Source organism: Dendropsophus ebraccatus, chromosome 7 (genome assembly GCF_027789765.1).
Source record: "Dendropsophus ebraccatus isolate aDenEbr1 chromosome 7, aDenEbr1.pat, whole genome shotgun sequence".
NCBI lineage: Eukaryota > Metazoa > Chordata > Amphibia > Anura > Hylidae > Dendropsophus > Dendropsophus ebraccatus.
Window position 1 is genome coordinate 87,242,377 of NC_091460.1, and position 16,177 is coordinate 87,258,553.

The window sequence follows — 16,177 nt, forward strand, 5'->3', positions numbered from 1 at the left end:
GAAGCAATGGACAGGATAGACAAGGTACATCTGTATATTCCAAGCTCATACAACAGTAGGTTGCATAAGCCATTTTTACGTTTTATAAAAAGTCTGAGGAGTTCCAGTAGAGTCAAAAGCTCTGTACTTGCAACCAGGGGACGCCCGTCACAGTGTTGTTCTCACAGGTGACTCTGTCTTAGCCGGTTTGGCTTCTCATGGCTGATGTTTCTGGACTGAGGATTATTAAACTTCTAGTGATGATTTAAGTGCTTATCTTTTCTATTATTATATTTTTGTGTACGCAATATCACACTATTTCTTATAACCAATAATTCGTTCTCCTCGCTGCGCAGTCTGTCGTTGGGGTTTGTGACTTTGATAGCGAGCTGTGCTGCTCTTTCCACAATGGTCTTTAGAGTTCTTTGATGAGACATTGTGAGCAATTTCTGCACAGAAGGACTTGTTGCTCATCAGCAGAAGCTTTAGCTCCCTAACATTGTGGACAAGGAACTTGCGGAATCCTGTGGGCAGCATGTGTTTGGTCTTGTTGCTACCATAACCAATGATGGACATCAGGATCTGTCCCTTGAACCTCCTGCGGGCTCTGTTGTCAATACCTTTGGGTTTACGCCAGTTGCGCTTAATCTTAACATAAAACGGTCTGACTGGTGGCGGATGAACTTCTTTGTCTGCTTCTTGGCGATTCTTGGTTTTATGAGAGGTCGGAGGGCCACTATGATATCGGATCAGTGCGTCCGCCTTTTCCACAGACAGCCCGAGGAAGAGAGCTTGGTGTTTGTTTTTTTTTACTAATATTATACTATTTTCTCATAATTGATCTGTTATTATACAGTTTTTAATAAAATTGCATTGCATTGTAGGTGGTAGCCTGCTTGTAAAAACTTGGCAAAACAACTGGGGGAAAGAATTGTCTTGACGGTACAGAATTTGAGGGTATACAGAGAAAGTCCTGTCTAGGAGTTTACAGGAGATTAATGGGGGTGGACAGGGGCTTTCTGGTGGTGAACAGGAGATGAAGGAATGTACGTGGTATACAGGGGCAGCAGAGGGATATATAGAGGGACGTCAAAAGTGTACAGAGTGTGGAAGTGGAGATATCTCTAAGGGGTTTCCCTTTAAGGCCAGTGTGTGAACTCCCCTATGTGTACTGATAATAATGTGAATGTAAACATCTATGGGTCAAAAGGAAATAAATTTTTCAGGTACGTACAACTTTCCAGCTGCATCTTGCAACGCTGAGTATCCATTGGGAATAACGTTAAGTCCAAGGGACAGGATAAAGTAATGGACAACCTGAAGGAAAATAAATAAATAAATAACAGTATGAATTATAAGCAATTAATTCAGTATTGAAAATATTATACATTGAAAAGCTATGAAACATTCTAATATATGTAATTTGACTTTCTTGCCATCTTCAAGCACTCTGTTTTTTGTGAGTGTATTAAGGTAGTCTTATTTAGAATCTGAGGCTGAAAAGGCTGTCCTGATGATAGGCTGCTCACGTAGGTAAAGCACATGACTTTCATACACACAATAAGCCATAGATTGCTGGGGGCAGCACATGATTTGGACAGATATAGAGAGCTTAAGGCACTTAACAAAAAAAAAATCCCACCTTGAGCACTTGGTGTAACAGTGGCCAGGATGTCAAATAACTTCTGAAGACACCATTACACTCCCCTCCCCTGACCTCTGTATAGGTAGTGAGGGGTCAGAACTGCTGCCAGATTCCCTTTTAAAATCTATAAAGTTGCAGATGTGTAGATTTTAGGGTGGGACATGCAAAATGAGTAAGGAACAGAAAATAACTAAAAGGTAAAACTAAATTTTCACATGTTTCATTAATTCCCAGTTCTTTTTTTTTATCAAATAACACTATTACATATAATAACACTTATGTAACCTGTCCGCAAGCTGTTGCTCTCCGACTGGTTGGCTCTCCGACTGGTAAATCTCCAGAAAGATACTTGGGCAGCTCAAGCCAGTTGGTTTAAACTTAAAGTGAATGTACCATCAGGTACATTTGATTTAACATGACCCACGGATAGATCACCAATATTCACTTATTACAGGAAATGCACATAAAGTGCTTTTTTCCCTGCACCTACTACTACATCAAGGCTTCACTTCCTGGATAAAATGGTGATGTCACGTCCCGACTCCCAGAGCTGTGCGGGCTGTGGCTGCTGGAGAGGATGATGGCAGAGGGATGCTCAGTGTCCCTCCAGTGCCCTGTGTCTCTCAGTGTCCCCCTGCCATCATCCTCTCCAGCAGCCACAGCCCGCACAGCTCTGGGAGTCGGGTTGTGACATCACCATTTTATCTAGGAAGTGAAGCCTTGATGCAGTAGTAAGTGCAGGGGAAAAAAATCACTTTATGTGCATTTCCCGTAGTACGTGTATATTGGTGACTTGTATAACTTTTGGGGGGCAACACAATACTTTAATAAAAAATTTCGACGGACTTCTCCTTTAAGATACAACATTGTGTATGATCATGCATCAGAGATCTGTCACACAATCCTGGCACATTTTATGGCAACTGATAGATGGTCTAAACATAGATAAGACAAAGTCAAAGGCTACTGTAACATGGCCCAACCTGGGGCTATGAAAGGACACAAACATGCACCAATCAGCAAAAACTGTGCTTGTAGTGCCCGATACTATAAATCAAGCGGCTGAGCTGTACACCTGATCATTGAAAACTAACAGCACAGATATGCATATATCCAAGCTGTCAGTTTCCAGATCACACAAGCAGTGCATACATACCTTCTGCACTGCTATGTGAAACAGCATTCGGCTCTCCTGTCCTGCTCTCCTGCCTGAACATACAGTTAGAGTGGAATGCCGGATCACACAGCAGTGAAGTATTTTTGCAATGCTTGTGTTATCTGGAAACTGATAGCATGGATATAGCATATCTGTGCTGTCATTTCCCCTTTGCTATAGGTCGCACATCTTCTGTTCACAAATTTTGCTGCAGTCCAAAAGATGCGATGAGCTGATTATTGGCCAAAGGAACATTTCTAGCAATGCTGCTGGTCGATAATCGGCCCCTGTAAAAGGCACTTAGGATTATCCCAGATTTCTCAAGCAACCTGGTGTAATTTGTCTGTCCAGTCTTAAGGCCCTATTAAACTAAACGATTATAATAATTGTCCCGTGTAATAGAAGACAACGTTTAGCCGAGATGTATGATGTCGGCTGATCGTTGTCTGACGTTTGTCTCTCAACATGTTGAACTAAGATAGCAGCGATCTGCCTCCGTCCCTCCGTGGAATCGGAGCGCCGGCAGCAGTCCGTCGCTATCCTCTATGGGCTGCCTGGACGATGGGAACGAGAAGCAATCGATCGCTGACAGCACCCTGCGTAATAGGGGTTTTAATCCTTAGGCGACCCTGGACGTACCCGTACGTCCAGGGCCGCCTACCCGCGTTCAGAGCGGAGCCGCGCTCTGAACCGCCGCGGTCCTGGGTGCTGCTCGATGTGCCTATCTCATGGATCTGTGCTGCATATCTATGCAGCACAGATCTCAATGAGAGATCAGTGCACTTATACTAAAAGTCCCCCAGGGGGGCTTCTAGTATAAGTGTAAAAGTTAAAATAAAAGTGTTATCTATATAATAAAAATGAAAGTCTGTCTGTCTGTCCCAAATAGACTTCCAAACGCCTGAACCGTTTGACCCCAAATTTGGCACACAGATACATTGGGGAAGGTTATTGCGAAGGTCCCGTCCTCGCCAGATGTACAGGAGAGGAGGGGGAGGGGAAAGAGCGCCCCATAGAGATGAATGGGAAAATCTCCTCACTGCAAACACAGGTGATATAATTAGCTGCAGCTCTGCCCAGAGGAAACGGCAGTTGGGAGCCTTAGCAACCAATAGGATTACTGCTTTCATTTTCACAAGGAGCAATGGTTGCTAGGGCAGCTGCCTCACAACATCCACAGAAATAACTGGTAGACCCCCTACTCCATCTATACAGTACATGTATATACAGGACCCCCTACTCCATCTATACAGTATATGTATATACAGGACCCCCTACTCCATCTATACAGTACATGTATATACAGGGCACTACAGGTATACCAAACTGTGACTGGGTAACACTGCCACACCAGACCTGACCAATACTGCCATACTGTGCTGGATAACACTGTCATACCAGACCTGCCCAATACCGCCATACTGTGACTGGATAACACTGCCATACAAGACCTGACCAATACCGCCATACTGTGACTGGATAACACCATCATATCAGACCTGACCAATACCGCCATACGGTGACTGGGTAACACCGCCACACCAGACCTGACCAATACCGCCATACTGTGACTGGATAACACCATCATATCAGACCTGACCAATACCACCATACCGTGACTGGATAACACCGCCACACCAGACATAACCAATACTACCATACTGTGACTGGGTAACACTGTCATAACACACCTGACCAATACCACCATACTATGACTGGAAAAAACTGCTATACCAGACCTGACCAATACCGCCATACTGTAACTGGATAACACTGCCATACCAGACCTGACCAATACCGCCATACTATGACTGGATAACACTGCCATACCAGACCTGACCAAAACTGCCATACTGTGACTGGAGAACACCGCCACACCAGACCTGACCAATACCGCCATACTGTGACTGGAGAACACCGCCATACCAGACATGACCAATACCGACACACTGAATGAATAACACTGCCATACCAGACCTGACCAATACCGCCATACTGTGACTGGATAACACCGCTATACCAGACCTGACCAATACCGCCATACCCCCCTCGAAAAGACACCAGATTTTCTGGCAAGTCTCAACGGGAGAGTACTGCCCCTCTGCAACGTGCTACCCTACGCACCAGACCATGGGTGCCTAATGGTAAATACGACCCTGCAGGTATACAGGACCCCAAAACTATACACTACAGGTGCACGGGACCTCCACCAACTATATACTACAGGTATACAGGACCCCAAAACTATACACTACAGGTATACAGGACCTCCACCAACTATATACTTCAGGTATACAGGACCTCCACCAACTATATACTACAGGTATACAGGACCCCAAAACTATACCCTACGGGTATACAGGAACTAAACCAACTCTATACTACAGGTATACAGGACCCCAAAGCTATATACTACAGGTATACAGGAACTCCACCAACTATATACTACAGGTATATAGGACCCCAAACTGTACACTACAAGTATACAGGACCTCCACCAACTCTATACTACAGTTATAAAGAACCCTCAAACTATGCACTACAGGTATACAGGACCCCCGAACTATATACTACAGGTATACAAGACCTCCACCAATTATACACTACAGGTATCCAGGACCCTCAAACTATATACTACAGGTATACAGGACCTCCGAACTATACAGTACAGGTATACAGGACCTTCACCAACTGTACACTGCAGGTATACAGGACCTCCCTCAATTATACACTCCAGGTATACAGCCCCCCCCCCAACTACACACTACAGGTATACAGGACCCCCCTTAACTATACACTATAGATATACAACCCCCCCAACTATGCACTACAGATATGCAAGACCCCTAAAAACTATACATTGTGGGTATACAGAACCCCTCCAACTATGCACTACAGGTATACACTAATTTCACTGAATAACTCAGATGAAACAATACCTTTAGCTTGGCCTCCTGGGCACCTTAGAACAAATCTAATTAACACACTGACACTTTATACCCGGGCAGCGCCGGGTACATTTTCTATTATAAATAAAAAAAAACCCTCCCCTAATAAAAGTCAGAATCACCCCCCTTTTCCCATGTTATAAATAAAAATAAACAAATAAAAACAAACAAACATACATACATGTTTGGTATCGCCACGTGCGTAATCGCCCGAACTATTAATTTATCCCATTCCTGTTCTCGCAAGGTAAATGGCGTAAGCGCCAAAAATCCCAAAGTGCAAAATTGAGCATTTTTGGTCGCATCAAATCCAGAAAAATTGTAATAAAAGCGATTAAAAAGTCGCATATGCGCAATCAAGGTACCGATAGAAAGAACACATTATGGCGCAAAAAATTACACCTGACACAGCCCCATAGACCAAAGGATAAAAGCGTTATAAGCCTGGGAATGGAGCGATTTTAAGGAACATATTTATGTTAACAATGGTTTAAATTTTTTATCGTCGTAATCGTAACAACTTTAGGAACATATATAACAAGTCAGTTTTACCCCAGGGCGAACGGCGTAAAAACGAACCCCCCCAAATAAAAGAAATGCGTTTTGTTTGTTTTTTTTCAATTTCACCACACTTTAAATTTTTTTCTGGTTTCGCAGTGTACTTTATGAAAAAAATTCAGCCTGTCATTGCAAAGTGCAATTAGTGGCGCAAAAAAGAAGGGCTCACGTGGGTCTCTAGGTGGAAAAATGCAACTGCTATGGCCTTTTAAGCACAAGGAGAAAAAAACGAAAACGCAAAAATTTAAATTGGCCGGGTCCTCTAAGGGTTAAAGATTTTTTGCAAAAATCAATAGTACAGGCGATTTTAAGAAACTTTGTCATTGGGTTTATTAGCCGAAAAATGCATTTTTAACATGAAAAAGCAGTTTGAAACTCTCCCCCCTGTCTTCCTGGGCTATTGACTTCTGTAAAAAAAAAAAAATTTGACAGCGACTCTTTAAATTTACAGTTTTAGGGTGCGTTCACCTCAGGGTGCCTTCAAACGTAACATATCGCTGTGTATTTATCGCACCGAACTCACACAAAACTCGCATAAAAGTAGCTGCGTTTTTTGTGGTGTTGAACTCGCATGTGAGTTCAATAAAACATTCAATAAAAATCGCAGCAAACACGCAGAGAGAATACACATACATTGACTTGATAGCAAGCAGTATCGCTGTGGATTTATTTTTTTCTTCTTCCCTGACAACTACTTACATTTACATATTGCATTTATGAGATACTTTTCTCAGGCATATTCTGCAAATTGAAGGCTTTTTTTTTCCTTTTGTCGTGTAAGCAGTTTTTTTTTTTTTTTTAATCTTTTGATTAGATGTGAAAAAGTCTACATTCTGCGTAGCTGATAAACAGGAACACTAGGCGCAGAGAGCTACAGTTCAACACAAGCATAAAACAATGACAGAAATTTTTTCATGGAGTAGATAGATTGGATACAGAGAGACACAAGGACACGGGAACAAAGAGGTTCTTTAAGAAATGGCGACCTTTTATTCTGACACATTATGATGCGGCGGCAATACATGACATTGTCCGACCATTTCAATTAACCAAGTGGTATTGTGTTGAATCTTTGAAAGGCACGTTAGGTGCCTTACAGTTACCTCAATATTCGTCTCATTACAGGACTTCTTTGTCCCCTGATGCTCTCTGAAAGTACCTTTTTCTTGTTACTCTGTTTGTCTTAGTCTTTGGAAGCTGTGCGCGTACTCCCTGTATGATGGAGGTGTCTCTTGTCATATCTCCCCTGTATATATTTTGTATTGTTGCTTGTCATATCTCCCCTGTATATATTTTGTATTGTTGCTATTTACTATTGTGTCTTTTTTGACATTGTATTGTTAATTTTTCTTTTGTGAAAATCGAATAAAAATATTGGTTAAAAAAACAAAAAACAATGACAGAGACAGCAGACAAAGCAGTCACAAGTGTATATAGTGTGACAGCTGTGATATTACATTATATAGACAAGCACTAAATTGTTTACATGGGCAACAGCATATCTTCAAAGCTGGCTTGAAATAAGATTTATATGTAAAGTTGACAGCTTTCTTCCAGTAACACCATCCCTCTTGTCTTCGGTGTGGTTTTGTAGTTCCAATAAAGTTAATGCAGTGGAATTACAATACCACAGACAATAGGTGGTGCTGTTTTTGCAAGAAAGTAGTTGTGCTTTTTGAATCCTGGATAACTCCTTTAACCCTTAGGGGACACAGCCAGTTTTCATTTTTGCGTTTTCGTTTTTCCCTCCTCGTGTATATAAGGCCATAGCGCCTGCATTTTTCCACCTAGAGACCCAAGTGAGCCCTTATTTTTTGCGCAACTAATTGTACTTTGCTATGGCAGATGTAATTTTTGCCTAAAATGTGCCGGGAAACCAGAAAAAAATTCAAAGTGTGGTGAAATTGAAAAAAAAAAAACGCATTTCTTTTATTTGGGGGAAATGTGTTTTTACGCCATTCACCCTGGGGTAAAACTGACTTGTTATGCATGTTCCTCAAGTTGTTACGATTAAAACGATATGTAACATGTATAACTTATATTGTATCTGATGGCCTGTAAAAAATTCAAACCGTTGTTAACAAATATACGTCACTTAAAATGGCTCCATTCCCAGGCTTATAGCGCTTTTATCCTTTGGTCTATGGGTCTGTGTGAGGTGTCATTTTTTGCGCCATGATGTGATCTTTCTATCGGTACCTTGATTGCGCATATATGACTTTTTGATCGCTTTTTATTACAATTATTCTGGATTTGATGCGACAGAAATTGCGCAATTTTGCACTTTGGGATTTTTTTGCGCTGACGCCGTTTACCGTGTGAGATCAGGAATGTGATTAATTAATAGTTTGGGCGATTACGTACGCGGCGATAGCAAACATGTTTGTTTATTAATTAATTAATTTATTTTTATTTATAAAATGGGGAAAGGGGGGTGATTCAGACTTTTATTAGGGGAGGGGGTTTTGTGTTATTAAAAATACATTTTTCTTTTACTTTACACATATACTAGAAGCCCCCCTGGGGGACTTCTAGTATATGTACTCTGATCTCTCATAGAGATCCATGCAGTATAGTTATACTGCATGAATCCATGAGATCGGTGTTCTATTACTTTTGGCTGCTGCAGCCAAAAGCAATAGAATGCCGAGCCGGGATCAGCGCCATTACGGAGCAGACCCCGGCCCGGGATGGATGCAGGGATCGCCCCCCCGCAATCGCGCCGCAGGGGGGCGATCCCCCCACTAGACCACCAGGTATGAATAACAGCAAGTATTTAGAAGCAGCTGTCAACTTTGACAGCTGCTTCTAAGTACTTAATTAGCGGGCACGGCGATCGGACCGTGCCCGCTAATAGCCGCGAGCCCGGGCTACACGCGGCACCCGGGATCGCGGCAGTTCAGAGGGTGGTCGCCGCGCGACCCCCCTCTGAACTCCCATAGCGGCACGAGGACGTTCAATAACGTCCTGGTGCAGCTATGGGTTAAAGTTTTTTTCCAGGCAAAATAGATTGATGATGAGCTATCCACAGGATAGGCCTCAAATCAATGATTAGTGGGGAGCAGACACCCAGAACCTCCAACAATCAACTGTTCAGTGGAGCCAATTGCTTCTAGTCCCTTTCACTGTGCAAAGCAGGCACTAATTGACCTTTCCTGTGGATACCTCAGGGTATTTTACACAGAAAACCCTAATAATTCATCTTTAACCCCTTCCTGTCAGTAATACGTATATATACATTCCTACTGCACATACCCCGTGCAGTAGAAATGTATATATATATATATGCTACTGACTTCAGGGGCTTCTGATGTGTGCGGGAGCGCTGCAATGAGGGGACCCGCACACATCAGTGTGTCCGGGGCCAGAGGTAATGAGAGGCAGCTGCCATCCCACAGCTGTGTCTCATTAACCCCTTAAATGCTGCGATCTATAGTGATTGCGGCATTTAAGGTATTCAGTGACAGAACAGGCTCCGGTCACTGAGTGATCGGGACCCCCTCAGCCATGCTGCGAATGTACCGATAGCATGTACCGACGGCGATCTGTGAATAGATCTTTCTCAGGCAGGCTGATAACACTGATTTATAACACTGATCTATGCTATGCTATACATGCAATCTAATGATTGCATGTTTTACAGTAAAAAAAATGTGTAATAAAAAAAGTTTTCAAAAGTATTTAAAAAAACTTATAAACCCCCCTCCCAATCAAATTTTAAAAAACACCCCCATTATAAAAAGAAAAATAGTAAAAAATAAATAAAAACATTACATATCGTAGCGTGTGGATCTATTAAAATATAACATTATTGCTCCCGCACGGTAAACAGCGTAACGGGAAGGGGGGGGGGGTAGGGTTGGGACACACACACAACAACACACCAGGATTGCTGTTTTCATTAAATTATATACAAAAAAAAATTTATAAAAAAAGGGATCAAAATTTTTCCATTGCACTAATATGATATAAATAAAAACTAGATATCATGGCGCAAAAAATGACATCCCAACCAGCCCTGTAGGTGGAAAAATATAAGCGCTGTGGCTCTTAGAAGGCGGGAAGGAACATTGCATTAATCTGACCCGGACATCCAGGTATCAAAGGGCTCTGTGTTGAAGGGGTTAATGCATTTTAGCAAGTTATTACACAGTGCAACCCTCTAATTTAAACTGTATCTTATCTGTAAATGGAACAGACCAAAATGAGTGTTACATTCCTACAAATTTTTCACTGTACAATATTTTATTGCCTTTGCTACTTATACTTTGCAACCTCCAAAAACTTTCCATATATAAATATATCTACCTTATTAAAAAAAAAAAAAAAAAAAAAAAAAGCAACAACAAAAATAAAGGAAACTTACCTCATGCTAAGAAGGACATCTCCATCACGAAAAATAAACAAGAGGATGTTTTCTTGCGTGACATCATGAAAGTTGGCATTCTTTTCATTTGCAAAAAATAAATCTGGCTTCCATAAACACTTAAACATTGTCGGATCCACCGTGAGTGCATCGGAGCCTCTGAAGTCACTGGGAAGTTTTAGTCGAGGGTCATTCCATCTCTGCCTTAGAAAGATATTGACCCTGTAGTCCTATGAAAATCAAGCAGAATTTATAGTTGTAAATATGGATGGAAACAATCTTTGATGGACAGCTCACAACATAGTCATCACCGTGAATTACGGTAGATTTACTGATGTCACCTATCCACACCCATTAAAATAAATGAGGACGTATTACACATAAAAAGTAGCTTTTCCATCTTGTGTTCCTTTTGCAATAGTCCATTTGTTTCTATTTACTCATGGAATATCCAAAATAATCTTCTTTTAGATGATATTTAACAAGTGTGTGGTAAAAAACACAGCAGCCACTGTTTTCACCAATGCTGTAACTACCGTAAGTATGAAATCTGATCCAAATCTGGCTAAAAGGGACATAAGATGGACATTCCAAAGAAATAAGTTTGACCTACAAAAACAATCTTGAAAAATCAACATAGGACCTCCAGAGTAAGAGTAATTTGGTTGTAACACAAACATGGTCCTGGTAAATGGTCTGGGTTTGCAGCAGGACTGATCATTGAGAGGCTGCACTGAGTAAATCTGTATACAATGACGGAAAGAAGGGACAGGTTCCAGCACTAACTGTTGTGGTACTACAACATTAGTAACAACATTAGTCTATGGTAATTAGAAGTTCAATTAATAATCACTAGGTCTTCTATGCACAAACCAATTTTCAAGTCATGTTCATAGCCGGTCATAAATTATTTTATTAGCTTAGCTAAGATCCACGTTTTAACTTGCCACCTCACAGGAGATAATTACATGTATAATTTGTGTTCTCAGCATAATTTATTAAGAAATGCTAAATGTGAAGTCGAGATCAGTCGATTTCCCATTGCACTGCATTCCTTTTTCAATCTAATTCTTTGCCTGACTTGTCAGACGACTTGGTCAGTTATATTTTCCATTTTACAAATACGCAAAGCTTGATGGCATGACTAAAACCTATTAACTACTAAGTAGTATAGTAGGTCCTTTGTAGGTTTACTTCTTTACTCAAATAATAAGTCAATTTAATAAAAGTTGGTTCACATTTCAGAAGTCTGGAAAGATTTAAAATGGCAAAATTGAAAGAAATGTTGATCATAAAATGATGGAGGTAGTCACTAATATATAATAACAGCAGCGCTTACTTTACCTTTATGTTGAATTTTTGTCTTACTTTCAAAAATCTATAAAATTTCAGTGGGTCTAGTACTTTTGCTTTTTACCATCGACATTTCAGATGAACTCGCATAAATAACCATGCACTTTCTACCCAAGCCTCTTTTCTAGCCTCTTAATATATCAAATGTAGATGGACATCCTTTTCATTAGTTATAAAAAAGAAGTGTAGCCTCTATCAGGCCTTTTATATCCTATGGACATGTTTGCCATATACACAGGAGAGAAAGTCTAACATATTGAGGTCACTGTCAACATTTTAAGAAAAAAATAAAAAAATAAGGACACATGGTTCCCATAGAAACAAACATCACCATCACACGTTCTGAAAAGCTATAACAAAAATAAAAAGGAAATTGTGACTTTTCTTCTCTGAGCACAAATGATTATATAAACTGCAAAGTAAACTATAGTATGTATATAGTATGTATGTATGTATGTATGTATGTATGTATGAACACCCCAATTCCCACATTCATTTCATACAACAAATCCATCAGTATTTATTTAACACAATGACATGGGTGTACTGTGCAGGGGAAAAATGCGTGAATTCGGTAAATAATATTTCCTAGTTACTAATTAAACTACACTTAACCAACAACAAAAAAGTTTAAAAAAAAATAAATAAATAAAAATAAAAATCGAATTAGCTGATTATTTTAGGCCTGAGCCTAAAGAAACAATCACTGGTCCTAACCAGTGATTGGCTGAGCAGCCTGTCAGCTCAGACGACCGCTCTGAAGCAAGAGCTTGCGGGACTGGGAAGGAAGTAGAGCACAGGGGAACACCAGGACCGTTGCCAGGTAATGTAATTAGTTTGGGCAAGGCCTGCATGGAATTTGCTAATAATGTACGTGCAGCCATTACCAAACGATTAATCGGGACATGTAATAGGCCCAGTAAACGCTGCATTTAAATGGCTCCTTAGCCGACTGGTGGCCCCTCTCTGAACCAGGATAACAACGTAACTATAGGTCATCCGTCGTTAAGGGATTAAACTAGCTGATCGGTGCATGACAAAGTGGAAAAATGATTTATGAATGCCAAATGGAGCTTCTTCATTCAAAGTCTGCACAGAAGCTTACCCACAATACACATCGAATAATTTCTTCTTAACACAATATTTATGCTCCAACATATTTATTATACCAATCAATCATGAAGAAACATGATGCAGCAGCCCTCACCATAAAGTTGAGGCTTTATTTCAATATTCCATAAAAAAAGATCTGGCAGCAAGAGGAATAAAGTTCGCAGCCTACGTTCGTTTCATGCACCGATGCACTTTCTCAAGGGAATGTATCGCCAACTTTGCTTTTAAAAAGGGAATGTATCCTCTGCTTTATTATTATTATTTTTTTTACTGATTTTCTGATTGAAATTTATTTCATTTAATTTTTTGTACATTATTATGGGGGAGCCCACAGTATTTAGAGCTATGGGCTGAGACAAGCATTGCCTGTTGACATGAACAAGAAAGGTTATTTGGCATAATTTGTGACCTTTGAAAATGTCATTCCACATGGGAGGGAAGGCTGAGCTGTGAGTTTCATCTGTTGTCTTTTCTTTATACTACTGTCACCTTTCACTGCAGCAGCATCTCTCTTATCATAACAGATAGAAAAGGAAGTCTCAGCTTAAATTAATGGTAACAATCGGAACTGCAGGATTTGAGGATTATAAAATATTAGTAAAAACCGCCAATCATTCTTAAAAAAGATGTTTAACATAAAAACATGATTTGAATAATAGGTAGGAGTGCTGAAAACAAAATGTTTTTACTTAAATGGGCACGGTCGTTACCAATAAATAATTTTAAATCAGTAGGGAGGTGATATACTACATCTTTGCAATTTACTTCATTTTCATTTTCATTTTACTTCATATGAAATACAACGCTATACATTCGGCCACTAGGTGTCTCACTTAAGAAACTGCAATTGAGGCTCCATCACTAAGGCCATTTGGTCTTTAGCAACAGCAAAAAAAAAAAAAAAAAAAAAAAAAAAAAAAAAGACAGGTACACTGTGTTTTTGACAATCCAAAGCAAAACTAAGACATATACACGTCTGATGCAATGTTATAGTGAGAGGGGTGGCATGGATTTTAAGAACCTATAAAATGTTGAAAGGCGATTATAGCCATGAGCCAAGCTAAGATGTTTCATCTTGGTTACAGTTAGTAAACCCCAAAAATGGAAGGAAATAAGAGTGTTGAACATCAATCCTTACCATATTCACTTAGATACATTCCTAGGAGATGGCTGGAAAAAATCAATGAAAGACAGTGGAATCTTAATAGTCTATTGAAGCATAACATAATTCTGCTTTACATAAATTAAATGATGCCTTATTAATGATTGCCGGGGGCCACTTCTAACCCTTTTTCCCTGATATCTTTTCCAAATATCTCCTGCCAAAGTGCCTGAAGGAGCAGGCTGTCAGATAGATTTTGTAAAAATGTTTGCATTGTAGAGACTGCATGCTGCAAAGTGTAAAACAGGATGAAGCTTCATGTAACGTTTCTCCCCTGCCAATACTATCTATAAATCTCCAATAACTACTTTAAGTTTATCAGACACAGCAAATGTTCTATCAAGTTGACCAACTCATATTAGAGAATATAATGTATGTTACTATATAAAGCAGACTTTCCTGCCACCACAGGTATTGCTGTTCATATCCTTTCCATGACTCAGAGCTTGTAACAGGGTGATAATTTTTTTTAACTACACCTTGCCTCAACCACAGTTTTCATGTCCCTTATTAAACAGTACACAGAACTCAGGAATATTGCTCCACAAGAGATCTGCTTTTTATGTCAATGGCATTTATCATGCTAACCCACATGGATCAGAAGCTGGCAAACAAAGTCAGCAACAGTGTGTTAAATATAGAAAAGAAGCAGAAAAATTAAAAATAAATCAGAAAAAGAGCCAAATAGCTGACAATAAATGGCAAGCTTATAGGCTTAGTTGAATTCTTCTTTAAAATGAGTCATGAAAACATGGATGGGTCCAGTAAGTGGTGTTGAGTGAAGTTACGTAGGTTTTCCAGCCAAGAAAAAGGAAATATTAAGTATAAAGAATGTGCGGTTAAAAGCACAACCCAATTGGAGAGGAAAGGAATCAAGATCAAAAGGTCTCTCTGAGTCTGTAATTTATGCCATCGCCACTGTTTTGATTGGCCAAATATGTGAACTTGTGCACCAAGTTAATATTGTGTTCCAAATGCTCTATTAGAGCTCCTGAAATTTCTGACATCAGTTTTTTTTTCTTCTAATAAGTCCTTGAAGGTAAACTAAATTAATCACACATTGTTCTAGTTACTTCATACTGGCAGATTAGCTATAGTGCAAGTGAGCAATAAAAACATATTCCATATTACCACCTACATTCCTCTGACTTCACAATTCCTTAGCCCTTTTAAAAAAGCTTGGCCTTTTGCTCCATGGTTACTTTTTATGTGATGCTAAGTCCCCTATATCCTGAAAATGACCTTGCATGGCAGCTGCTATCAGGACGTTTCCACCAGGGCTGTGGAGTCGGTAACCCGCTGCTCCGACTCAGACTCCTGAATTTCATCAGGACAGACTCAGACTCCTGCTCCTTCATAAATGGCCAGTCATATACCAGGGGAGTTATTAATCACACTGGCTCAGCAGCTTCTCCCTAATGTCCTACATGATCCTGGGGCGACTTCTGAGGGAATAAAGGAATACTGTATATAAAGCAGCTTCTCCTGTGTGTGCAGTGGATGCAGCCAGTCTCCAGTCTCCATGTCCTGAACTACTCACAACTAGACTAGATGGAGCAGGTGGTCTTTTCCTACTGACAGTCTTCTAATGTTTCTAACTAAGTATTCACCATACATAAACACTCACTGTTAACAATGCCAGATCCCTGTAATATAGAGGTCAGCAATAGTGATATAGAGAGGGGTCACACATAGTGATATAGAGAGGGGTCACACATAGTGATATAGAGAGGGTCACTGTGGGGGCACGCATGCGCACACACCCACACAGCCTGCTGCAGCCATAGCGCACACCCACACAGTTTGCTGCATCCACAGCACACATACAAACAGCCTGCTGTATTCATAGCACACACACATACCTGCAGCCGTAGAACACTGAAGAAAAACACACAAT

General features: G+C 40.3%; 1 protein-coding gene and 1 pseudogene across 4 annotated transcripts in view; both read right to left on the bottom strand.

Moving 5' to 3' along the window:
- GLRB (glycine receptor beta) overlaps positions 1 to 16,177 on the bottom strand; it is a 148,418-nt gene that overhangs the window by 18,746 nt on the left and 113,495 nt on the right. For all 4 annotated transcript variants that reach the window (XR_011363840.1, XR_011363838.1, XR_011363839.1 and 1 more), the window contains exons 5-6: positions 10,653 to 10,882; positions 1,214 to 1,296 (exon numbers count right to left, since the gene is read on the bottom strand). Coding sequence is in view for 1 of the 4 variants with exons in the window: in XM_069976627.1 (XP_069832728.1) it covers positions 1,214 to 1,296; positions 10,653 to 10,882 (313 nt within the window). In the remaining 3 variants the exon portion in view is untranslated. The remainder of the gene's footprint in view (positions 1 to 1,213; positions 1,297 to 10,652; positions 10,883 to 16,177) is intronic.
- Positions 234 to 858, bottom strand: LOC138797113 (large ribosomal subunit protein eL32-like; annotated as a pseudogene).